The sequence below is a fragment of the Mus caroli genome, chromosome 18 (assembly GCF_900094665.2).
Source record: "Mus caroli chromosome 18, CAROLI_EIJ_v1.1, whole genome shotgun sequence".
In the NCBI taxonomy this organism is placed as follows: domain Eukaryota; kingdom Metazoa; phylum Chordata; class Mammalia; order Rodentia; family Muridae; genus Mus; species Mus caroli.
This window is the reverse complement of record NC_034587.1, coordinates 21,996,175-22,022,926: the sequence shown is the minus strand read 5'-3', so window position 1 is coordinate 22,022,926 and position 26,752 is coordinate 21,996,175. Positions and strand designations below refer to the sequence as shown.

General features: G+C 42.3%; 1 protein-coding gene across 4 annotated transcripts in view; it reads right to left on the bottom strand.

Moving 5' to 3' along the window:
- Fhod3 (formin homology 2 domain containing 3) overlaps positions 1 to 26,752 on the bottom strand; it is a 416,962-nt gene that overhangs the window by 87,894 nt on the left and 302,316 nt on the right. For 2 of the 4 annotated variants that reach the window (XM_021150413.1, XM_029472088.1), the window contains exons 11-13: positions 20,654 to 20,749; positions 19,003 to 19,359; positions 13,628 to 13,732 (exon numbers count right to left, since the gene is read on the bottom strand). In XM_021150413.1, coding sequence (XP_021006072.1) covers positions 13,628 to 13,732; positions 19,003 to 19,359; positions 20,654 to 20,749 — 558 coding nt within the window. The remainder of the gene's footprint in view (positions 1 to 13,627; positions 13,733 to 19,002; positions 19,360 to 20,653; positions 20,750 to 26,752) is intronic. The other 2 variants (XM_021150415.1, XM_029472089.1) reach the window with 1 other exon arrangement.

Here is a 26,752-nt window from a genome sequence, read left to right as displayed (position 1 = left end):
GCCATCATTGGAAAGAGAGGCCCATTGGACTTGCAAACTTTATATGCCCCAGTACAGGGGAACGCCAGGGCCAAAAAGTGGGAGTGGGTGGGTAGGGAAGTGGGGGGGGGGACGTTTTGGATAGCATTGGAAATGTAAATGAGGAAAATACCTAATAAAAAAATTAATTCTAAAAAAAAAAAAAGAAAGAAAGAGATGCCCATGAACATATAAGAAGCCTCCAAACAGAACTCCAAATAGACTGGACCAGAAATTCCTCCCATCAAATAATAATCAAAACACCAAATGCACTAAACAAAGAATATTAAAAGCCATAAGGGATAAAATTCAAGTAACATATAAAGGCAGACCTATTAGAATTACACCAGACTTCTCACCAGAGACTATGAAACCCGGAAGATCCTGAGCATGTCATACAGACCCTAAGAGAACACAAATGCCAGCCCAGGCTACTATACCCAGCAAAGATCTCAATTACCAATAGATGGAGAAACTAAGATATCCCATGACAAAAACACATTTACACAATCTCTTTCCATAAATTCAGCTCTACAAAAGAAAATACAGGGGAAACTCCAACACAAGGAGGGAAACTACACCCTAGAAAAAGCAAGAAATTAATCTTCTTTCAACAAACCCAAAAGAAGATAGCTACACAAACATAATTCCACCTCTAACAACAAAAATAACAGGAAGTAACAATGACTTTTCCTTAATATCTCTTAACAACAATGGACTAAATTCCCCCAAAAACACATAGACTAAGAGACTAGATACATAAACAGGACCCAGTATTTTGCTACATACAGGAAACGTACCTCAGTGACAAAGACAGACACTAACTCAGAGTAAAAGGTTGAAAAACAAATTTCCAAGCAAATGGTACCAAGAAACAAGCTGGAGTAGCCATTCTAATATTGAATAAAATCAACTTTCAACCAAAAGTTATAGAAAAAGATAAGGAAGGACACTTCATCCTGGTCAAAGGGAAAATCTCTCCAGGATGAACTCTCAATTCTGTATATCTATGCTCCAAATGCATAAGAAACTTAAAACTTAAAAGAAACTTACTAAAATTCAAAGCACATATCACACCCACACAATAATAGTGGGAGACTTGGGAGACTTCAACACCCTACTCTCAGCAATGGACAGATCATGGAAACAGAAACTAAACAGAGACACAGTGAAGTTAACAGAAGTTATGAACCAAATGGATCTAACATATTTATAGAACATTTCATCCTAAAGCAAAAGAGTATACCTTCTTCTCAGTACTTTATGCTACATTCTCCAAAATTGACCATATAATTGGTCACAAATAAGGTCTCAACAGATACAAGAAGAATGAAATAATCCCATGCACCCTATCAGAATACCACAGACTAAGGCTGGTCTTAAATAACAACAAAAACAACAGAAAGTACACATATACATGGAAGCTGAACAACTCTCTATTCAATGATAACTTGGTCAAGGAAGAAATAAAGAAAGAAATTGAAGGCTTTTTAGAACTTATGAAGCCCTCATACCAAAACTTATGGGACACAATGAAAGCAGTGGTAAGAGGAAAACCCATAGCTATAAGTGCCTCCAAAAAGAAACTGAAGAGAACTTACACTAGCAGCCTGACAGCACACCTGAAAGTTCTAGAACAAAAGGAAGCAAATTCACCCAAGAGGAGTGGTGGCAGGAAATAATCAAACTCAGGACTGAAATCAACCAAATAGAAACAAAAAGAACTATACAAAGAATCAACAAAACCAGGAGCTTGTTCTTTGAGAAAATCCACAAGATAGATAAACCCTTAGCCAGACTAACCAGAGGGCACAGAGACACTATCCAAATTAATAAAATCAGAAATGAAAAGGGAGACATAACAAAGAACTATATCTTAAAACAATTATTGTTTGTTGAATATTAACAGTTGAAAATATTAAAATCATGTTCTCCAAAAATCTTTAAACACTACTAAATGTAGTTCTAAAATTAAATTAAATTATTAAATAAGAAAACAAACAAAAAACCATATAAACCCAGCATAATAACAACAAAGGACATAAATCACCGTACCACGCACAGAGAGATGACATCACTGCAACAAGTACAGACATTGAAAGAACAGGAGGCAACTATAGACAATTGTGAGCAATTGAGTTGATACATTACACTAAGTAGAAAGGCCCCTCAAAGACAAAAACCACTGTAACACAATGAAGAAGAAAAGGAGGGTCTTATGGTTCATAGTGGGTGACCTCTGTTAAAGAAACCAAAAGCATGGGTACAAGCCTTCCCAGAAGAAAGCCCCCATCCAAGTTGTCTTCACCAGCAAATTCTAAAGACTATTTAAGGAAGAAGTGGTTCTGGGTCCAAAGAGCAGCTCTAGAGAGCTGAAGAAATCCATTTCATCACATTCTGTGAAGCTGGAACTACACCAGTGTGCAATCATTTGGGGAACAATTTAATGATTTCTTAAAACACTACGGATGCCCTACTGTATGGATCAGTCATTCCAACGTCAGTCATTTACCCGAGAGAAATGAAAGCACGTGCAGAGATGCTCACTGTCAAAATCACTGACAACCCAAATGTCCACCAACAGGGAAGTCAGCAAGTCTTGATGGAATCCCACCCAGCAATGAAAGGGAATGTGTTGGTCAGGTGCATGACTGTCAAGGCAATTCTGCTAAACAAAAAATCACTCAATCTCCCAGGGGACTATGGCATCATGTTAACAGAGACTCATTTAAACATGTGAATGAATCCATAATGATGGTGGTTACCTAGGGATGGGGAAAGACACCAGTAACTATAGAGAGACATGAGAACATTACTGAAAATGATAGATGTGACCATGTGTGTTACCTCAGTAGTGGGAATGGCTTTGCTGGGACATGCATGACAGATTTCCTATGGAATTTTTATTTGGAAATTTGACTGTGAAAATGGCTGAGAAAATACTTGTTGGTTAGTAAAATAAATAAAATAATAAAACAAAATATTATTGGTAAAAGAAGCAAACATTTCCCACATAAAAATGTAATCTCTGATTAAATATTAACAAAAAGCCAAGCAAAGGTTTGTTTTTTTTTTAACTGTAATTACCACTTAATTCATGTAGAAAATACAATGGAAAGATTTAATACTCATGAAACAATAGAACCAAGATACTTATATTGAACATGTCTAGCTCCCACCCCACCGTGAAACTGTCACATGACCTAAGGACTAAAGAATGACGCAGCTGAGGAAATTAACTTCCAGTGAAGAAACTGTCCTAGCTCACAGCTGTAGCACTGAGCTGTCAAGTGCCACTATTTAGGGACATGGCACATAACGGAAAGATCAGATGGCAGGCCCAAACTACTCACTTTACACGTCCAGGAAAAGAGAAAGAAAGGAGGCAGGGATACAATCCTTCTAGAAGACATGTCCCCAAGGACCTCAAGGCCTTTCTCTCAGCCCAACCTCCTAAAGACTCAACAACCTACTGAGAGAGAGTACCTACCATTAACAGTTGGTCCTTTGGTGGACACTCAACTTTCAAGTCATAGTACCCTACACTAGGAAATGTAAAACAAAAATAAACAGGTCCCAGAACTAACTCCAAGAATGTACTACTGTCCTCTGTCACCATGTAGCAACCCTGGGGACACCTGCTGTCCAGAGGTTTATAGCCTGCAAGCTCCCTTTGTTTTCTCATCTTCAGAGCTTGTATACTTTGTCTCTGCACAGTTCTGAACTTCTAGGCCATGGGAGGGAGTCACAGGGTCCACACAGGGACCTAGGGAGGTTGGTCCCCCAGAGAGCCTCACATTACCTGACTGGCTCATGAGCAGGCACAGAGCCATTCCTTCAGGCTCTGGTTGTCCTCAGGCATCAGCCATCTCCTGGCCGTGATTGCCGGCCATGACCTTGGCACTGAGTGAGTCTTGTCTGTTCTCTCCTTCCCTCTGAGTTTCCAGCCTTGTGTCCAAGACCATGAGTTCTCCAGCACAAAGGAGGCCAGTCCTCTCTTGTCACGGCTCCAGGTCCCCACGGCTTCACGTCTCCTCATTCTCCTGGCAGCTTCCAGAAGCACTGACTGCCACCAGCTGTCTGGCAGGTCTGGCTGACAGGCTGACAGGCTGACATCCATCCTGCCCATCTCTGTCTCCCACTGGGGCCAATGCTTTCCCTGTTTGCATACTTGCCTCATCTCTGTACACCAGACTTACCCCACACCATCTTAAAGAGAGGCACACTGATTCTGTCTCCTTAGCTCCTCTTGACTGTCTGTCTCTACCCACAACCTTCAACAAGTAAATCTCACGGAAAACTGCAGCATGTGTTATGCTGGCAGCCCAGCTCCACATACTCCTTGAAGGGGTGTCCCACTGAAAGAAGGCGCTTCCTTCTGGCATGGCCTATTCTCCCCCAACCCGACTCCCACCCCTGGATGACTTGTCTTGTCTTAACTTTTTGTATGAAAGCTCACTTTCTTCAAGGTCACCACGACAATGGAAACTCTGTTTTGGTTTGCTCCTTTTTCTGCCATAAATATGTGGTTTCTAGGAAGTTAAGGACTGGGTATGATTCCAGCAATGCTGGAGTAACATGTCCAAGCACAGTAAGTAGCTAGCTGCTCTATGCAAATAAATACAAACCACTAGTTTGTAGGACTAGTGTCACCTGCACACGGCTTGTCCAAAATCAAGCCTGAAGCATGAGGGCCTCTGTTATAAGGCAATATTTATTTACTCCTGGTTGCTAGGCCTGAAGGAAATGGTGGGGTAAGGGGAAAGTGAACAAGTACTAAAGAATTGGAGTGCATTTTCTAAGTGGGTGACTCTACTCAGTCTCCTTTATAATTTGTAGTCTTTGGATAATGCCAGGGGAGAACAGGGACAACTGAGAGTTATTTCTCCTGCTCCAAGAGCATGCCAATAGGGGTGGTACCACACAAGGCTTACTTCAAGCTCTTAGTAGGTACCTCTCAGTTCGGTGGGGACCTGATCCCATCTGTATTTTCAAATGATACTCGACTCTACATTTTGTAGACCTGATTTAAGCTTCAATATTAGGCAAAACCTGCTCTCATTTGCAAACAGAATTATAATAAGGATACTTAAGGTTACTGGCCACATCCTCTATGTAAATGAGAGAGAAGAACTACGCACATTCCACTGTCCAAAGGAAGAAAACAGGAAGCAGAGGTTACAAGCTTTGGCAAAGGTGTGGGAAGAGGGTGAGTGAGCTGGTTGTTGGACTGGGAAGACTGGGAAAGCAGATCTTCTGGCTAAAGCTCACCTAGCAGGAAGGACATGCAAGAGGCATAAATGAGCATTGCTGGAGTGTAGAGCCCCGAAGGCAGAAGACTAAGAAAACAGAACAGCATGAAACACTCCCATCAAATATACACTAAAACTATCTTAAAAAGTCACAGGCTCTCCAGGCTACAGTCCTGCTTACTATATGCTCCAAGTCCTTTAACAAAGTGACCAGTTGATGAAGACGAGACATCTTCACTGAACGGTTTTGCAGGTTCAAAGTCTGAGACCACTGGAGGTAAGGGAGCACCAGTTTAGAAGCCTCGGGATAAATGTGTAACTACAAATGCTGAAAACCGGAGCAGAGGCCCAAGTGTGTATATCCACAATGCATTCAGTGCGAACAAGTCAGGGACATTATATGGAACAAATGCCATTTTCTTTGGTCTTAGCATATGAAGAGGAATCAAACAAGGTGACCAGAGAGAACATACACTGAGTCTGAACAGGGAGTCTCTGGACATCCTGGTATGTTCATTGGATAACTTCCTTGGGGCTGAAGTACAGTTAGAAGGTGCAGTCGGTGGCAACAAGGTTGATGAAGGTCCGTGCAGAGCCCAGATAGGAGAGCTGCCACTTGCAAGCTTAATCACATGGAGCCTGCCGCTAGACAGCAAGGAGGCAGTCAAGGTTCACAGAGCTGAATTTCAGAAAGGAAATGGCACATAGCCTATGGCAGTGTCCAATTCCAGGCTTGATCTCATTCTTGAACTCTAATGGTACTGGTGAGGAGTCAGATATCTAATACATATGTGGTGGCAAAAAACCTCTAGCATGTGTTGAAGGCAGGAGTTCTTGGGTAGGTCAGGGCTGATGCAGAGCCTAGGGTCGATAGTGGACAAAGTCACTATGTGGTGTCACCAGACGCTACATAAACTTACTCCACCAATGCATTCCTACTCGTCTGCACTTTGGATGGAATGCAATGGATTAATTAGGACCACATTTTGCTTTCCAAAACCTCTTATTTCTTGTAATGAGATTGCTATCAAGACCTGGTGGCATGCAAGCAGAATCCCACAGCACGAATTGTAGACAGCTTCTACAACTGGAGCTTCTTTTTGCCAGAGTGTCATCACAAAGAAACAGGATACCCTTTCCTCTGCATCCCACGCTATTTGAAGGTTTTTTTCTCAGCAATGTTTTGTTTTATTTTTTTTTATCTAGGTTGATCAGCCAATTTACATTTTTAAATGCTCCATTGGACAGTGGAAATCTCAACTCCACTGACACAATTAAAAGCAACAACAACAACAAAATTCTAAGCAGATCAAGTGATAGAACACAGCCAGCAAGTATTTGGGATCCAAAAAAGCCCAGAGATCACATCTCTGTAAAGGACAGTGACTTGAAAACTCAGACCTGGAGAACATTGAGGCCCTTGTAGATTTTAGCAAGGTCAGCACAAGAATTAAGCCAAAGCAGACAGGGAAGGGAAGACACAAGTGCGGGGCTCATGCAGAACAAATGGTCCATATGCAGAATGCAATTAGGGTGGGGAAGGCACTGGTGCCAGCAAGCTACATACAGGGTAGAAGTCAAAGGTGTGGCTACTGGGACATTGTCATTGTATAGATATACATTGGTCCCAGAAGAACACACACAGAATCACTAGGACCGTCCCTTCATAAGGACAGGAAGAAGTGCCACTACCACTGTTCTTCCTTCCAAACTTAACATTTTATATAGCACACATAGAACATACATACAACATTTCATGAATTCAAAATAACTTAATCTGTGTTATACTCTAATAGTGGTACTCCTGGGGTCATAGACTCAAAAAAGTTAAATTTAGGATCTTAAAAATATACCTGCATGCTCATGCTCCTCCTAGCATCACTGACAACAGTCAATGTGTGCGCACAAGTCATATGTTCATCAACAGGAGTGGATGAAGGGAATGCCATATGAAAATGTAATGGGGAAACATTTAAAAACAAGAAAATAGTGCTTGTCTATAATTAGTATGAATGGGGTTTGTACTGTTTAATAAGTCATTCACAGAAAGACAACATGCAAAATACTACACGACTCTTTTACTGTCCATCTGTCTGTCTGTCTATCTATCTATCTATCTATCTATCTATCTATCTATCTATCTATCTATCTACCTATTGATCTGTCATCTACCTATCTATCTACCTACCTACCTACCTGTTGTATAGTACTGGAGATTGAACCTAGGGCCTTTCATATCTCAAGTAGGAAGACAGAGTTCATGCTAATGGTACACAAGGTCCCTAGGTGTTTATGTCAATATTTCCAGAGGAAGTCCCTCTAAAATCTGGCCCCAAGGATCCTCCAAGGTGCTCCTGCTAAGGAGTTCTCTGCAGTCTGCATCCTAAGTAAACATTTAGTCTAAGCATAAGGATTGACTGTCCTAAGTTACCTTTAGCCCTTCATGTAGACTAACTCAACTTGCTTGGTCTAACCACTACCCAACAGGCTCCTGCTACCATTTCTGAGAAGACCCATGAGATGGAGACAGCATTGCATGGAGGGAATGAGAGTGTGTTCTGCCTCTCCAAGGGCCCACAGCCTCAGATTACTTGCACTGTGGTGGTAGTTTGTTTCCTTTGAATACTTGAAATGAATGGTTCAAATATTCCTTTAATTCTGTTGTCTTTCAGAAAGAAAATATTTGGAACTTCTCTGCTCAAAAGGCACATTTTCCAATTTGAGGCATTTTTTAAAGCCTGGTATCATTACACAGATCCATCTCGTAGCCTTGAGGATATTTGGAAGCAGTTCCAGTTTTCTTGTTTTGTTTTGGCACAATCTAAATTACAATTTTATGAAAATTAGTGTTGTGTTCTCCATTTCTAGAATGTTGCTTTAAATGACACTATCACAGAACTGGAGATGGAGTCACCTTAATATCCTTCTATTAAATTAATTTTATAAAGTTTTTCTTCAGTATTTCCTTCCTAGATCAATACAACTGTGATGGCTAGTCTTGGCTGTCAACTTGACTGGAATTAACATCTGGATTACATCTGCATTACACCTGGAATTAACTAAAATGTAAGCATCTAGGCACACCTGCAAGGAGTTCCCATGGTTTGTTTGAGGCGGGACGATAATGCACCCTAGATCCAGGTCATCTTCAGCCAGAAGAACCACTGTAATTCTGAGCTATACCTGGTGGCTGTCAGCATAAAAGGACATGGAAGAAGTAAGCATCTGCTTTTTGTCTGCTTAGCCCCACTCTTGCTGATAAGTCCATCCATCCTGCTGCTGAGGCATTCCTTGCTGGTATCAGAACCTACTTCTCTGGGATTCTGATGCAGACTGAAAACCAGCTGAGACATCCAACCTTACAGACTGAATATTTACCAGATTCCTGGTCTTCCAGTCAGGAGATAGCCATTGTCAGATTAACCAGTCCATAGCCTATATATAGCCTATTCTCTCATAAATATGGATTCATTCTACCAGTTTTGTTCCTCTAGAGAACCCTGAATAATAGAATAGAATTCCGAGTTTTATTAACATCCAACACATTAACATGCCTAAGCAAGCCCGAGGAACAGAAAACTTTAAGCTTGTGGTAATGCCCACTTATAAAGTGATCCAAGGTAACTAATGGGGCATTGTCACTGGCCTGATTTTCCTAAGATTTTGAAAATTCAATCTCATTTCCAAATCAAGATTATGAGAGTTCTAATGTTCTAGACTTGAGCAGGACTCAGGCACTAATTTTACTAGTTTTGGGGGTGTTGATGATTGGTAGCAAAAAAATGAGTTTTCTCCTTGCAAAACTATGCATTGTTCATAATGTTTCAGTGTATTTCCTGAGTTGTTTCTTTTCACTCTTGGTCATACATGGATATATAAAATCTCAGTAATAAATCTTACAGATTCTCCTGAGTATGTATCTCAGTAAAAATAGTTATGTGCCTCAATGGAGCAAAAAATACTGATAGATATGCAATTGCATTGTAAATAACATGCAAAGAACTCAGCTTTCAAATAATAAATTGCATAAAATGTCCATTATTGTGATTTTAGTCAATGTAATGACTTAGACAACAGTGGGAAATTTAACTTGGTGTCCAGTGTCCAATCATCCATCTAACTTCTGTCTATCTTGTTAGCATCTATTTACATCTATCTACCTATTATTTAGCCACCTGACTATTATGCATCATCTGTCCATCCAACTCTCCTTATATTCCTATCATCTACCCATTTCTACCTTCCTATCTGCCTCCACTTATCATTCATTTATCTATATCTAGATAGCACCTATCTTTCTATTTATCTATTTATCATCTAGTTTTCTATCACATATTATTCTACCAATCCATTTTTCATCTCTATCTATCTATCTATCTATCTATCTATCTATCTATCTATCTATCTATCTATCTATTGTTATGGTCACAAAACAAGCTATCAAGGGTAGGGTAAGAACTACTCAGGCTTAATGGATTCCTGAGACAATAAACATGCACACTTGTCATTTCAAGCCAGCATCACACAATTTAAAAATCCTCAAGATGGCCTAGTCAGCCATCAGTGGAAAGAGAGGCCCATTGGTCGTGCAAACTTTATATGCCTCAGTACAGGGGAACGACAGGGCCAAGAAGTGGGAGTGGGTGGGTGGGGGAGTGGGTGGGGGAGTGTGTGGGAGACTTTTGGGATAGCATTGGAAATGTAAATGAAATAAATACCCAATTTACAAAAGAGAATAGATTTATTTTTAGGTTGAAAATTTGGCTTCCTTGTCTTTAAGCTGATTTACAAGGTATAGCCAGGTATCTAATGAGAGTTATCCAAATAGAACCAAATAGAGCCAGACCAAATAGAATTGCCATTGAGAAACCAGACTGACTCCATTTTGAGATTAAGAGCCATTTTGAGACTCCAGCTCTGTCAGGTTACCGTTTACTGTAAAACTTAAGTTTCTGTTGCCTGCTCTTGCTTCTGACACAACATTTGCTTGTAAAAGCCTCCATATTGTGTTTTTTTCCCTGTAAAAGAGGTTTGAGAAATTGGCTCAGGGATGCTCTCTCTAACCCTATCTTAGGGGAGACAGCTACTGGACTGGCTCAGCTATACACTGAGAATATACACACAAGACTAAAGCTTGATTTAATTTGGCCATAATTTGAGGCTGGTGGTCTCTACTCTCATTCAGTGGGATTAACACTATGAACAGGGACACATCAAAGTGGGCCCTCGGATCCCAAGGTACCTAACTTAGGTCTTGTCTTATGTTATGAAACTTGAGAGCTCACGTGAGAAATACAAGTCCAAAGGAGAATTAGTAATGAGGCCTGTGGGAGAAGGCGGCGCTGCTGAGGGGGAGGGGCATCACTAAAGCCACCCAGAGCCGGAGAGAAAGCAGGGGTATGGAGGGAAGAGGACCCACCAGCCAGGAGGAGGAGGCAATGTCAAGGCCAAGTGTAGGAGGGTTAGCTTTAAAAAAAAAATCCTCAGACAGTGGTGTCCAGAAAGGATATGCAGATATAAAGAAAGGGATAAGCTCTAAAAGGCTATGTTACTAGCCAGTGGACAGTAGCAAAGGTGACCAAGTTCCTATGACAAAAGTGTTCCATGAAAGTGGGTCCTGCCACTGCTGTCCCCTAGTGACCATCTTTGAGTGTACAGGCTCTCTGGAAGTTTAATGTGAGTGGCTGCTTCAAGCTGAGAACTGTGGAGACCTCATTACCTAGAGACTGCTGGATCTTTCCCTGAGTGGCACACAGATGCCTCACATCTTTTATGCCCCATCTTAAATTGCTTATGAAATTGCTACCTCTACTTTCTTTTCTTCTAGCATGTCTTAAGCTTTGTTTCAGAAAGACAGACCAGGGCAGGGGATACTCAAATGAGTGTTTTCAGAACCTGGAACCCAGACCTTCCAGCCAAGTCTGGACTGTGGGCTAGGGCTTCCAAAGTTTGGGAAGTAGATCATCTAGGCCACCCCTTTCAAGTCCTGGGAATAACATCTCTAAAGCCTGAGATTTGGGCCCATGTACATCCTGCCCTTATAACTTTCCTACTTGGTAGCACTCTCTGCCCCAAAGTGCTCTTGACTAGTGAGTGTGGGATGCACAGAATCCTCCAGCCAGTGATTATCATAGTTCTGCAATGGACATGCCCAGGTACTGTGGTGGACACAATGGCAGAACTTACTTTAGTCCCAGAAGAACCATGTTTCCTAGCAAACATGATATTTCTAATGCCAATCAGGCACACTCCAACATTCCTCACTGTGCATTCAAATAATGCATCTGATCTGACAAGGGTCATCTCCATGGTAACCTCCCCAAGATTATATATGACATACCTAAACTTCAAGGGTAATGTAACCTATGCTAAAAACACTATCATCAATTGATTTCCCTAACACCAACTCCTGAATGTCCCTAAACATCCTCAATTCAGGGTTACCCTTGACTGTGAAATCTAAGAGTTTAGTATGGCTTGATTAGTGTCATGTGCCAAGAGTATCTGGCCCTTATTCTATGGGTTAAAAGAACACATACATTTATTTTGTATGACATTGTTACACAAAGTTGTCAACTACAAAGTTCATGTACAAGAACAGGAATTGAGTTACAACACACATACATACCTACATCATACATACATACATACATACATACATACACTTCCTCATCCCACAAACTCCCACACAAATATCTCTTAATCTGTTAAATAAGTTCCCAATTTTGTGTTGGGATGTAGTCATAGCTATCCTAGGCCATGAGGTGGGTACCCCTGAGAGGCTCCACTGGACACCTCTTCTTCATGTAATTATAAGGATTTGTTTGTTCCACATCCCAGTCAAGCCTCCTATGTTCAGTAAAACACTTCCACATACACAAAAGAGAATCTGAATGTGGAGTCCTGATCCCCTTTTTTAAAAATGGTAATTGAGGCAAGTGATCTCTGTAGTCTGTCATGTGTAGGTGCCCAGTGATGTACCACCACCCTTTCCCTGCGCTCTCTCGTGGCTGAAGACAGACAGCTTCCTGAAGCACTCTTGTGTGGTCAGTTTCCTTATCTCACCACAATCACCCTCTAAAGGGTGGGTGTAATCAGTCTTTTGCCCCAAGGGGTTAAGTAAGCTTCCCAGTGAGTGACTTAGACATCTAAATCAATCCAAACCTCTTCTCTTCTCCAACTCCTGTACCCTTGCCATTAAGGATAACTACTTTTAATTGTTCTAAAATTACAGGTCTTACCTTTCCCTTGTAAACACATCCTTGCATAATCACTGGCTTTCAGGAGGAATAACCAGACAGTTTCTGGTGGTCTAGCGTGCTTGCCAAGTTAAATTCTTTCCATGAACCCATACGATTCTCCTGTCTTTGGTAAGTCAGAGACTAATTACCTAGCACCTCGGTGGACCCACTTCCTTCTGATCTAGAGATTTAGTCATTCATAGGTGAAAGAAAAGTCTCTGAGACAAATTGCAGAGCTCATGTAACATCTAGAACTAGCTTTAAAGGGCAACTCAAGATATCCATCCCCACATATTTTAGAAGAAATATTCATAATTATTCTTTGTTTTTATTTTTTATGTGTGTGAGTGTTTTGCCCGGATGCATATATATGTACCATATGCATGCTTGGTGCCCACAGAGGGCAGAAGAGGGTGTTTGATCCCTGGAACTGGTGTTACAGACAATTATGAACCACCATGGTGGGTGCTGGGAATCAAGGCCAGCTCCTCTGGAAGAAAAGCCAGTGCTCTTAACGGGTGAGCCATTTCTCCCATCCCCAAAGGAAATGTTTATGCTCTCTATGGAAAATATACAGAAGGTGGAATAATAATAAAAACAAAATATGAATATCAAATGAAATATCTGCTTATTAAATAGTGTGGTTGACAGAGAAACTGATCCTTTAAAGGAAAATTCTTTAGAATATGACTTTTACTTATACTTTTAACCATTTTTGCTTTTATTTATTTAGTTATTCATTTATTTATATTCTTCATCCCCCTCCCCCCAAGACAGAGTTTCTCTGTATAGTTACAGTTGTCTTGGAACTCAATCTGTAGACCAGTCTGGCCTTAAACTTAGAGATCTGCCTTGCCTCTGCCTCCTGAGTGCTGGGATTAAAGGCATGTGCCACCACCCCCTGGTTATTTGTTTGAGATAAAGTTTCAAATAGTCTAGGCTGTCCTCAGGTCATAGCTGAGCATGGCCTTGAACTCCTGATTTCTTCTGCTTCAACCTACCAAGTGCTATGATTAGAGGCATACTTGACCACAAGGACCCCCCTCTGATTACTCTTAATATAACTGATTTTTGCACTTAAGTCAAGGGGGACTAACACCATGCCGCCAAGCTCACCTGGTATCCTGTGGGGATGAGAAGGACGATGCAGAAGATGGGGACCCACTAGGTCCAGGAGAGGGTCTGGAGGACTGGAAAGAGTTGCTGCTGAAATTGCTGTATCTAAAAGGCACAGAGGTTGGGATTGGATACAGAAATAGAGACAAAATAAGTGTACAATAAATATAAATAAGACTTCACAAACCATCTAACTTTTTACAAGAAAAATATTCCTCAAGATGCCACTACAAATAGTGATTATTTAAAGCTCTAGAGATTTATTGCCTTTTGATAAGTCTTTATTAAAGAAGTTTCCCAAACTTCAAAACTCACTGGGTAGCAGGACTCCTTGCAAAGTGTTTCTATTCAGGCGTCACCTCTTCTATTATTTTATAAAAGTATATTAAAGTTAATTGTGACTATAAATTAAGAACCCAAACTGTGATCAGCTGAACAATGAGAGTCTTCCTTGCTAATTGTGATCGCACATCATGAATGCCATCAGAGACCTGCAGAAAAAACATTCGCTTGGCTAAAGAAACATCTTTGCACTGAAAATTCCACCGCAGGTCATTTTGAAACTATCATGTTCCTTTCCCATCATCCCATGGGGTGCTTGTGTACCTCCAGGCCTCTGGGGTTAGCCTACTGCCTAGACATGAAGGAAACCATGGTTTCATTCAACCATTTATCCTGAAACCTGCAGTGGTTAGGCTAAAATGAACTTTGATCTTTTCCTAGCCATCTCTATTAGTCAGATGTCAAGATTTGTAGCTTTCTGTTCTCAGGAAAGATGTCTTTCAGCAGTTTCTTCGATGCAGGTGCCACCACTCAAGGCAATGCCCAGGAAACAAGTCACCATCTGAACCCTTTTATAGATCTGACATTCATGTAAAACAGCTTTGATCCCCACATGTCTTGTCACAGGCAAGGATAACTCATTCCTTACACTGCTTAGGGATGTTGCATTAGGATTTGAGGGACTCCCGAGGGTCACTATGATGAACACACACAGATCTTCTTGGGTATAAGAAGCAGAGACTGAATTCCCATCAACAGAGACAGGCACTTCTGACAAGCGACTAGACTTTAAAGATGTCCCATGAGATGTTAGCACCAAAAAACTACTTTAACACTTCTAATGTTGACACAAGAAAATAACGCATATGAAAATGCTCAGTGGTGCATTATTTAGATCGTGGTGATAAATTCAACCAGGTACAAGGGAAGAATAGCCAAGGAAGCATGGAGTCTTACTCATTGTTGAGCTGTTCTGCAACCATAAATAAGTGACACATTTTACAACAGGCATCATGGGAAATGCTGATCAATGGGCCAAATGGAAACACCAAGACATAATCTAGTTTAGTCTCACTGTGCAAAAATATTCTCAAAAATAAAAATAATTTTTTTTAAAAATTATGTTCATGGTACTTTTAAAAGAGTGGGAGATGGACACAAAATTTCAAGTTTTAGTAATAAATCACTACAATAGAAAATATTCATATTTCCCCACTCTATCCTGTGCTTCTAACTCTGGTACCTTAGTCATTGTTTCTTCTGTGTGTATCAGGTGTCAGGTGAATATTTAGCAACAGGCCCTTGCCATCAAGACTCAGACCATAGGGCTGGCCAATGACCTTTTCTGTGACTATGCCACTTTCACAGTTCTTGGTTTCTGGTGAGTGTTCTTCTTTCTCCTCCTCTTCTTCCTCCCTTAAACCCATCTCAGGTTGCTCTGCGATTCAGCCTAGGACTTTATGAATGGGAGGTGAATCCTTCAACCCTGAGCTACATTCTTCGACCTTTCATTCATTCTGATTTTGAGACAAGGTCTTAAGTTTCCCAGGCTGGCCTTGAACCTGTGATTCTCAAGTAGCATGGATTGCAGGATTTTCTCTTTAAAAAAAAAAAAAATCCCATTCTACATGTCTAGTAGGTGAATTGCTTTTCAAGGTCAGCGATGGTTTAATTTTTCAGAAGGATTCACAAATCACAGGCCTTGGAGAAGGCAGAAAAGCAAAGAACAGAGCTGAGGCCAGGGCACCAAGTGTGGCCCTTCCCACAGGAAGGGGAGAAAGTGGGCATCGGGAAGAACAGAGCTGATGAGAGCTGGATGCTGCCACCACACAAGCTCTCAGTCTGGCTGTCCACCAGCTGCCTGGACACTGGCTTCTTACCCTGGCCACTAAAACTCGCCCTCCAACTACATGCGGACATCCTGCTGAATGTTTTCACAGGATCGTGTTGCTGAAATTATGTTTAAATGACGCTATGGAGACAAACCATGCACAATGTGTTTTCCCCTCCTTTGGTTTTCCTAATGGCCAAGTAATTAATTCAAATGCCTCAGAGCCTGCCCAATGTTGCTTCTCCATTTCAGCCAAACTGACTGGATCATAATTCACTATTCAGCATTTTTGTGTGTGAGGAGGGGAGGGTTCATTATAATGACTAATGGGTTGGTCACTATTACCATCTCTTTAATTGCAGACAGCTACCGAGTAGCCAGATCTGTTACCATACAGATCCCCAAACCCCACAACAACAGGACACAAGAAAGTTCAACCCCGGGCTGGTGAGATGGCTCAGTGGGTAAGAGCACCCGACTGCTCTTCCGAAGGTCCAGAGTTCAAATCCCAGCAACCACATGGTGGCTTACAACCATCCGTAACGAGATCTGGCACCCTCTTCTGGAGTGTCTGAAGTATAGCTACAGTGTACTTACATATAATAAATAAATCTTTAAAAAAAAAAAAAAAGAAAGTTCAACCCCACTATGAATACCGAGAATCTTATCAAATGACTAGCTTTGCTTAGTTAAACCAAGGCAATCTTCATTCATAAGCATATATGAGACTGTGTTTTACAACACACAAGTACAAATTTACAGGTGTCTACTGTTCTCATTCCCAAGGACTATGCGTACTAACAAAGCTTGGAAAGACCAAGAACCCTGAGAAGACTCTCCAGGTGCTAACATCATTCCCAGAAAGTACAGAATCAATCATAACAGGCTGATCCCTTGCTGGGAAAGCCAAGGTTGGCAATATCTTCTCCTGGGCCAAGCTTTGGCTAGCTGGTAACTTGCACACAGCTTCCATCTGGGAGGGTGGGAGGCTCATGCTTGACTCACTGGGTAAAAACTATGCAAGATCACAATAATGTCAGGATTTGGGGCTTAGGAGAGATCTACAGGAAGCCCAGTGTTTTAAGCAAGAACAACTAGGTCTTGGATGTGTTCTAAGTATGGCTTCTTTAGCTAGCTCCACCTGAGCAGCTCTGATGGACCCCCTTCTCTGGTCTGCCTCTCTTCCCACAATGGCCTCTCCTTTTAGGAAGGGGAAGAAACACCCTCAGTAGGCTAAATCTATGTGGGCCTGACAAACTTTCAAGGTGACAATGAATGGAATTATCTGAAAAGGCATCAGTCCAGAGGGAATCACTGAAGGTACGGGAGGAGGAAGAAGAGGAAGGAGGAGCAGGTCCATTTAGAGAGTTTCTTTGCACCACTCCTTTCTTACTGTCAGTGAGAACTAGTGCTAGAACCCACTTCTTACGCGCTGTTTCTTTAAGAACCTGTTTCTTAAGGGCTAAGTGATATTTTTAAGTACCAACATCATGAAAAAATAGAGGTATTCTAAGTTAAAGCTAAAGCTCTAAACTTAATGTAAACATTTAGACAACAGACAAATTATAACTCTTATAACTCGTTCAATTCATGTTAAAAAACAAACAACTTTAGACAAGCTACTTAAAACTTTGAGGGAAAGTCCAAGATTCTTCTAGATTGTATGTAACCCAAAGAGGTTGCCACTAACAGGTGTTTAAGCCTTTGGTTATTAAGTAGGAGGTCTGAAGATCCTGGAAGACGGGTCATTTCATAGTGGTCAAGGTTTATATGGCTTCCTTTGAAACAAAGTTAAAATCCTTGCCAGTTACGGAGGCTCGGAGGTTCCTATATAAATGCTTTACCCTTGTTGAGAAGACTCTGTCTGAAAACTCCTGGCAGGGGCACTGCAAGCCCAGGAGGATAGCCATTAAGCTACAGTGGGACAACTTGTTAAGTAGAACCTGACTCTAGAACAGGCTACCTTGTACTGAAACTACCTCTCCATCCACTAATAGATGGACTTGAGCCAAGTTACTGGGTCTCTCTGAGCCTTAGGTTCTTTACCATAAATAGGAGCTAGTGATAGAACCTGTCAATTATGGACTAAGTGATACTTTGAAGCAGCAACCTCATGGGAAATAGAGAGCATGACTCATAATAAATGCTCAACAAAGCCTGTTCTATCATTATTATTCTAAGAGGGAGAGCATTATAATAATCAATGATTATGGATATGGACTGTGGAAATAAAAGATTTTTGATACAGTAAGTTGAATGAAATATATTATTAGAATGGATTGACCTGTTTATCTTACCACTTAAAATGCAATTATTAGAGGCTGACGAGATGACTCAGTGGTTAAAGGCACTTGCAGCCAAGCCTGATGGCACAAGTTCAATCCCCAGGACTCACTGAGAAAGTCTGATACCACTCTGATCAAGGCAAGAACTAATGCCCACAAGCTGCCCTTTGACTGTCCACGCATTCTCTACCCAATAAATAAATGTTATAAAAAATTTAAAAATAGATACAGTCATTGGAAAGATAAAAATATGTACAATTATGCCCTACTCTCCACTCCAGCAGGCTACTCCTGAGTGGAGTGACAGTGAAGGCAGTTAGCTATATGACAGACAAACAGTGGCTACACTTCCAATCTGCCGCCAGGGTGATATAGTACCTGGATGTTCATAATTTGATAATGTTATCATCTTAAGGCTCCAGGAATTGTTCAAACAATAATTCTGTGACATTAATGGATAGCCTTAAGAAACACAGTAACATATAAGAGAAATCAAAGCAAGAAGCTACAGCAAAGGTAAGAAAAGTACAGATAGGATACCCACTTATTAGAAGAGAAAGATCAGAAATTAGGTGTAGCAGCAGCAGCTCGGTGGGAGTGGTTAGGGAAATGTGAAAGGAGAGGGCAGCACACTGACCATGCTGCAGGCAGAGGGTACCACACTCCCCTCACCTTGCAGGCCAGAAAGACCATGCTGGAGGATGGGGTGGACACACAGATCTCAATAGACTGTAGTTATAAAAACCATATTAGTAGTTACATTAAAACCAAAGATCTCCTTAGCTCACACAGGTGACTCTTTTGCATCTCACAGTTTCCATGAAGTCAGTGGCCAGAGAGTTAGTTTAGTCAAAATGGCTCTATATCTGAGTGAGTCCTTGCAACACAACAAAAGAAAAGCCCTGGGGACACGGGCAATCAGTTGTGTCCTCCTCCCCGGGTTAATAACACGCAGGCCTCACTGCAGGCCAGTCTACCTGTTTTCTGTCTGAGAGTCTCCTCCCTTGTCCTTGGTGAGGAGGGGTGAATCTTCAAAGTCATAGGAGAAGAGGTGGAAGGGGCTGTGGGGCACGTAGGGCAGCTTGTCTATGGTTGGAGACACCTTTGGTGCTGTGGAGGGCCGAGTGGCCAAGCCAGGGCTGGGAGGTAGCAAGCGAGCAGCAGGCCGGCTGGCCTCAGGCCCAGAGGTCCCACCAAGCACAGGGCTCCGTGCTGCTGTGCTGGCAGAAAGCCACCTTCCCTGTGAGGTGGGACTTGAGGTGGTATGGAGTGCAGAACTCTCAGGAGCAGCATCCTTCCCAGGGGAGCTCTGCCTGGAGGCAGAGCTGGCCTTGCTGTTGGGCCAGGAAGGCCGAGCAGAGAGAGGAAAGAGGAACAGAGATTGGAGAGAGAGGAAGCAAAGGTTAGGAGAAAAGAGAGATTCGTTGTCAACCCACACACTTTCAGCCCTGTGTTTCTTGAGACACAGCAAGAGTCCATGAGCAGAAGCATCTGTGGGCCTGGTCACTGCTGGCCACACGAGAGGTTACATCTTCAGAGATCAAAGAAGCATCCAGACAGTATGGCCTCTGGACAGAAAAAGGCTCTGGGAAGGGACTGACCATGCCCCAGGCCTCTTCTGGACCCACTTTCTGCACCCTTCCTGTTTCCTCTACAGGGTACCCTGAAATCTAACAATTTAAACTTCATCTCTATGCTTTAGTCACAAAGATCTGTCTTCTGCAGAGCCCTTTTCAATATAGATACAGATGTGAGAAAAGGAAGCCCTAGGATACCACACCAAAGATCACAAACGGAGGACAAACTCTGCCCATTTCTCTTATCCAGGGCCTAGCACTAAATCTTCAACATCTGGACTCCACCAGTTAGGCCCATAGTTACAGTTATATGCTGCCATCCCCCAAACAGGGCCATCCAGGAAATGGTAGACACACTTAGTAACTTGATTGTGGCATGACGTACAAGGTAGACACACAAAACTGTTAAATATGGTGTTTGTCAATGAAATCATTTTTAAATTAAAGGTAGGATTGTCAAACTTATCCTTTTCCCAGGTCTCCAACTGTCCCATCACTATCCATCAGTCTGGCACACCATGGGGCGGGGCTACTTCTTGATGCTCCTCCTTCCTCTCTCATTTCAAAGTGTGGATAGCTCTCTCTCACCTCAGCTTATCTCTGCCTTCTCTCTATGCTGACATGCTTCTTTGCAGGCCTTCCCAAAGAGGAAAGAGCAAAGAAACCACCATTTGTCAATTTATAGAGGAGTCCATAGTACTTAGAAGCAGGAGGGGTGACCTAGTATTAAGTGAAGTCTTTTATGTGTATGGAGAACAGGACAGGTGCAGTGTCTTGCTAAGAATCCCCTGGACCCTGAAGTTGTGAAAGGAACATTCTACTTAACTTAACAACACCTCCCCAAGTAAAAACATCCATCTGCAGTAACAATCAGTTAATGCAGAAAACTACTCAAGTACAAAACCATTTTTGAATAGTGGAAGATGAAGTGAGCATTCTCATGTGAGCTGGTGAGGACAGGAGATCATGAACAAGTGATGGCGGCAAGTGGTCCGTGAGGAAGGTGTCCCTGGCTTTTGGTATGAGCCTAGGTGGGTCCAACCTTCAGTACCTGTCCTTGCCCTGACACTGGGCATCGTCCTCTCTCTCTTCCTCTGAATTGGGCTCCGTGATTGGCTGTTCTTCTTCCTCCTCCTCCTCCTCATCCCTGAGACAAGACCAGGAAAAAAGAAATGCACAGAAACAAGATGGAGAAGCAAAATGGACATCACAACAGGACAACAAAGCACAAAGAAACCCAGTGAGATGACAGGAGAAGGGATCTCTCAGTCTGTTGCTGGGATAGCCCAGGTAGTTCTAGGAAAAGGAACAACCCAGAAGAGGACTTCTTGTCCCCATGATTGAAGGCCATTGCCCTGAGCCCTCTACATATGATTCTCACAGAAGCTTCCTGCATTGGAAAGACCTTCTGTGTGGCTTATCCCAACTCACTGAATCAACCAATAAATGTTCTTGGTGATGGCCACCTCCTGCTGCAACCACAGAGTTTGTATGTTTTTATCACTGAGGGGCTGGCCAATCTGGTATTGACTAATTAACTAACCCCCATGGTGGCCCACAGGGCTAGAAGGATACTCCTTCCATTTCAGTGGGTATTTCCAGGAACCAGACTCATCCCCTACCTCAGGGGTGTGTTCAGTGTTACCTCTGGGGTTTCTGCGGGTATTCACACACTATGGGGATACTTTGAGTCTGGAGCTGTCTGTAACTTCTACTCCCCAACTCCCACCAAAAGGAATATCCATTTGCTGGTCACTGTGGCACATGCCTGCAATCACAGCACTCAAGAGGCAAAAGCAAGTTCAAGGCTAACCTGGTCCATATAATGAATTCCTCACTAGCTAGAGCTCGTATTAAGGACCCTGTCTCAAATAAAACAAACCCATGAAAACTCACACAGAAGCCAATTTTAACACCCGTATCCAGCAGTTCTCACTGATGGAAGATGCTGTGGCTTAAATATAAAATGAGCCTCAGCAGTGCCAGTTCTGAACTCTGGTTGCCCAGCCAATGTGCTATCTGGGAAAGCTAGGTTTACTTAGTATGTGTAGCCCTGGCTGTCCTGGAACTCACTTTGTAGACCAGGCTGGCCTTGAACTCAGAAATCCACCTGCCTCTGCCTCCTGAGTGCTGGGGATTAATTCTTAATAAGCTCCACTTTGTCTGTCAGCTAATGCTTTTTACATTTTATATATATTTATTTTTCTTATATTCAGTCTTCATTCTGTCAAATAATTTTCATTCATTTGTTAAAATGATCATTTTTCTTCTTTTTCCAAAACACACACACACACACACACAAACTTCTAAGACTAGTATTTTCAAACTGTTAAGTCAACTTCTCATTCCATAAATTTCACTCAGTTGTAATGTGTCTGTGACTCATCAGATATGGCAGGAAGAAAGACCAGAGAACTGACACAGTCACATTCATAGGGACGTGTCTCAGTGCCTGTGTTGGGTGCCTCTGTCCGAGACCAGTGGACATCAGGGCAGCAGCCTTCTTTCAGTGCCAAAGGCCCAGGCAAGCTCAGCCCATTGGCCCTGCCCCACCACACTAGCACAGCCTGTACTCACACACCATCTCTCACCAGCGGTTCTGTTCACCTTCCCTTGCTCCTATAGCACCAAGTTCACTGTCCACAATCACTAGCGAGAGGTCATCTTCCCTCACATTGATCAACAGTTTGCTGGAGATGGGACTTGTGGTCTAGCCTGAATTTCATCTATATTGCCAACCAATGGGCTTCTTTGTAACAAAGGACTGAGACTTTTCTCCAAAGTAACCAGATTCCTGGCTCATTAATGGGTAGAGGTAGGGAGGTTCTGAAGCTGGGCTGCCTACATTTATTTTCTACCCCAATGACTCCTGAGCAATGTGACTATGGGCCTCACTTTCTTTGTTTCTATGTGTGGTAAAAGTAGCTGCCTCCTAAGAAAGTTGTGTTGTTGATGAAAAAGGCATTGAATGTTTTAAGTAAACATTAAACAGTTTAGGACTATTAGCCACCATTGTCATCATCATCACTGGCCACCGTCACAATCTTCAGCAACATCTCCTCTTCCTTCTTTGCCTCTCTTGCCCTCTTCCTTGTAGCCCTCTGAGGAAAACTCTAACCTCTCCTACTGATAAAGACTCAAAGCTGCTAGATTCCCAAAGTGGGGGGCACAGCACACCACAAAGCATTCCTCCCTCCTACCAGCAGCAAACCCTCATCTATGCTGGCTCTGTCCTTTGTCCCTTCTCTCCCTGACATTTGAAGATGACGACCCTGACATAAACGCCAAGCTGCATCCTTAAATGTCACAGCCAATCATCACACAGAACATGAGTGATGCCCCCTTGCAATCACAGTGACAGGGCAGGACAAAAGGCAGGTGGCACACTGACACCCCAGGAGGCTCACTTCTACAGGAGAAGCACCGGCCTTGTCCCATGATGCCACATGGTGGCAAGGAATCATCTCTGCTGTGGCCTTGCACTACCTATGCTAATCTGATTTAGTTTCATTAAGCCTATGACAAAATAACCAAGCCAAATGATTTCCATGCTAATCGTGTTAAAGGCTGAGGAAGTGATTCAGATCACTTTGCTTTTTCAGGCTGGTATTTCTCATGAAGCATGACTATTCATGGTTGATTCTATTTGGCTAAGGAATTCTGGGTGTTGGGCCTCTAGCTTTTAAATGCTTCTATGGTGTTTTCCTTTAAAACAAGGTCAGTGTTCCTCTATATTCCAGGATGATCTTGGATTCACAAGGCCTCCAGCCTCAGCTATCCAGGCATCATAAACAGAAACCACCACACACAGCTTGAATGTGCCTAGCTTCAACGGATAAGGAATTACTCATAGGCACAAGATGGCCATGAATTTATATGTATTTTCCTTTATGCAAAAAAAATAATAATCCCAGATTTGTGCCCACCTTACCTACACTCACATTGGAAAAGCCAGAGACCTACAACCTGTTCAGTTCTACAGGGAATAATTTCCACCAAGGCCAATTTAACTTCCTGACATTTGCATCTCAGGGTAATGGCGTGTCTCTTAGATTCCAAAAGCACAAACAGAGAAACAGTGAATGTTGTCAAGCTATTCCAAAAACACAGTGCAAACGTTTAGAACAAAGCTGAGCAAACCCAGACTAAGTCATTTGTGAAGACATGTAACAGCTACACATAAATGGCATAAGAAACCGTATTTTGCAGGTCAACTGAAACAAAGATATATTAACTATTCACCTAAAGGTACAAGGTCTAACAATAAAAGTAAGCAGAAGTCTGCCCCTCACCTGCTCTAGCACTTGGGAGAATGGCCCTGCACCTCACCTGGGCAGGACAGGAAAGCTGGCCCAGTGGGGGCGGCAGGTGAGCCAGGCCCCAGGGCATCAGAGTGGGAGAGCCAGTGGACCAGCTTCAATACAGATCCAGGCCCAGATCCAGGGTCTTGACTTTGCCCATCCCAGTCCTACAGATCCAAAACTACAGGAACTCCATGACACAGGACAACAACAGGGTATCTGAGAGGAGTCCCAGTGAGTTTCCCATGTCGATAGAGTAGAAAAAGCCAGAGGCCTCATACCAGACAAAGGACTCATTACAATGAACATTTACAAGCAAAGATGTATGGACAAAATAATATACCATGGGACACACCATGACACACTATTTGCTTCCACAACAAATTTGTGTTTTCTCTTTTGTAGAGGAGATTACAAGGGCAGAGAGGGTACCAGGGAGGGGTAGATGACTTGGATTGGGGTGAATGATGCGAAATTCACAAAGAACTAATAAAAAGTTTTAATTTAAAAAGTGGGCAAAATTGTCACAGCTGATAAACTCATGTGATCCCATTTTAAGCTCTAAGTTGGGAGGCTGTGTTAATACCACAGTGAGATAACATTTCACTTCTATCATACAAAATTGTCTGAGAGTGCTACCTGCTGAAAAGGTCCATCTTCATCCTTTGAGTTTAAGACAGGAGGCTGTGAGGGGTTAAACACTTTAACACTGGAACTTGAACTATCGTGTAAACACATTTGTTTGCAGGATATCAAAAGTCTACACTGCTGTACCCTAGGGGAGACATTCTGAACCAAGATGACCCCTCACAACCCAAAGGACACGTCTCAATCTCTGGAGACATTTTTAGTTGTCCCATCTGAGTGGATTGCTAGATATTAGCATCTAGTGGGCAGAAGTAAAGGCTGCCACAGTGCCCAGGACAATCCCCAACAAGGAAAGATTAGGTCCAAGAAGTCCATGGTGCCAGACCCTTCCCTCAGTGCCCTCAAACGTTTGAACACGGTGAAGATCCCAATAATGCTCTCAGCAGCACTGTTTGTAACTGTTCAGCTATGGAAATAACCAAAATGTCCACCAAGAAGAAAAAGAATGAATGTACTATGGTAAAGTCCACAGTGGGGAAAATAGTAAGTACAGTTTCCCGTGACAACAGACTCCGTCAGAAGCATACTGAGCTCCAAGGGAAACAAGTTGAAAGAGTGTCACACAGCATGCCATATTTATTGAAAATGAATAAATTTGAATAATACATTGCATAGTTACACACATGTTCATCATAATTTGTCATAATTGTGGAAAGCAGAACAACCCACAAGACAATGACAGGTAAGCCTGTCACTCCAGACTCTAGGGAAAGGGGCACACAGATCAATGTCAGCTAGGAGTGTGTGCCAGCATCAGGTGAGTCCCACTGCAGCTGGCAGGCCAAGTGCATCCCAGCAGAGATAGGTGCACAGTCTACCACATTCACAGATGGCAATGCCATGTCACAATGTCAAAAGGTTGGGCATTCCTCTGCCAACTTTTCAGGTAGGTCACAGTTTTACCAATGATCTTTATGTTAATAAACACTATATATATATATATATACATATATCTATATCTATATCTATATATATATATATATATATAACCTTATGAACCAGAGATGACAACTATTCTAGTACCACACAGTTGGGACATCTTATATCATAATTAGATAAAAAGCATTTCCGAGAAACAGTTTGCTGAGTTTAAGACAAAAAGTGCTCGCTCAGGCTCATTTTGCATGGTTTTGCATTAGCAAATGCTTAAACTCTAGTTTCCACTTGGCCTCTGTGAGTCATGCTTTCTGTTAATGTTAAGGTTGTTTCTAGGATACCCAGGGCCCAAGCCTGCAAATTTCCAATTAGTGTTCTTAATCAGTTACGACAAATATCTGACCAAGTGCAGTGGTGATGTCATTTGAAAATAGGGTTTTGCCATCTGCCAAATGAAATAAAAGTTCCCTCAAAAGATCAGTACCAGCCAAATGACTGAAAGACATCTGACAGAGTCCAGCTGCTGCTCCAGTGTTTCCATGGTGACAAACCAAAGTTAGATGGAGAAAGTATTTATTGTCCCTGCAACATGCAGCACTTGGAAAGAGCGTGAAGCACAGCTCAGGAATGCCAAATGCACCCAAGAAGCTGGCCAGGGCGCTGGCACCTTGAGGCAAGACCCTTTATTTTGCTATTTTGATTACAGTCAAACACTAATGTTTCCAGCACATTCCTGTTGAAAAAAACAGGGTCTTGTTATCTACTGAGATTCAACCTATATAAATACCAACAGGAAGAAACACAGTTAGTAACTGGGATTGCAGATTTGCTCAGGTGTAAAGAGATTATTCCAGAGACAGCAACAGGCCAGGAGCCTCTTTCTTTTGTTTTCTCTCTCTCTTTCTCTCTCTTTCTCCCTCCCTCCCTCCGTCCCTTCCTTCCTTCCTTCCTTCCTTCCTTCCTTCCTTCCTTCCTTCCTTCCTTCCCTCCTCTCTCTCTGTCTCTCTCTGTCTCTCTCTGTCTCTCTCTGTCTCTCTTCCTTTCTGTCTTTCTTTCACATCTACCTTGGTTTTATGTTAATAAAGGATATTTTTCTCTGCTATGGTTTTTAGTTCATTGCTTCAAATGTACCTGAAATTTCTAAGAAAACAATGCAAAAGAAGGTAGATTGCAGTTTCCCGAGTGTCTTAGTCAGGGTTTCTATTCCTGCACAAACATCATGACCAAGAAACAAGTTGGGGAGGAAAGGGTTTATTCGGCTTACACTTCCATACTGCTGTTCATCACCAAAGGAAGTCAGGACTGGAACTCAAGCGAGTCAGAAA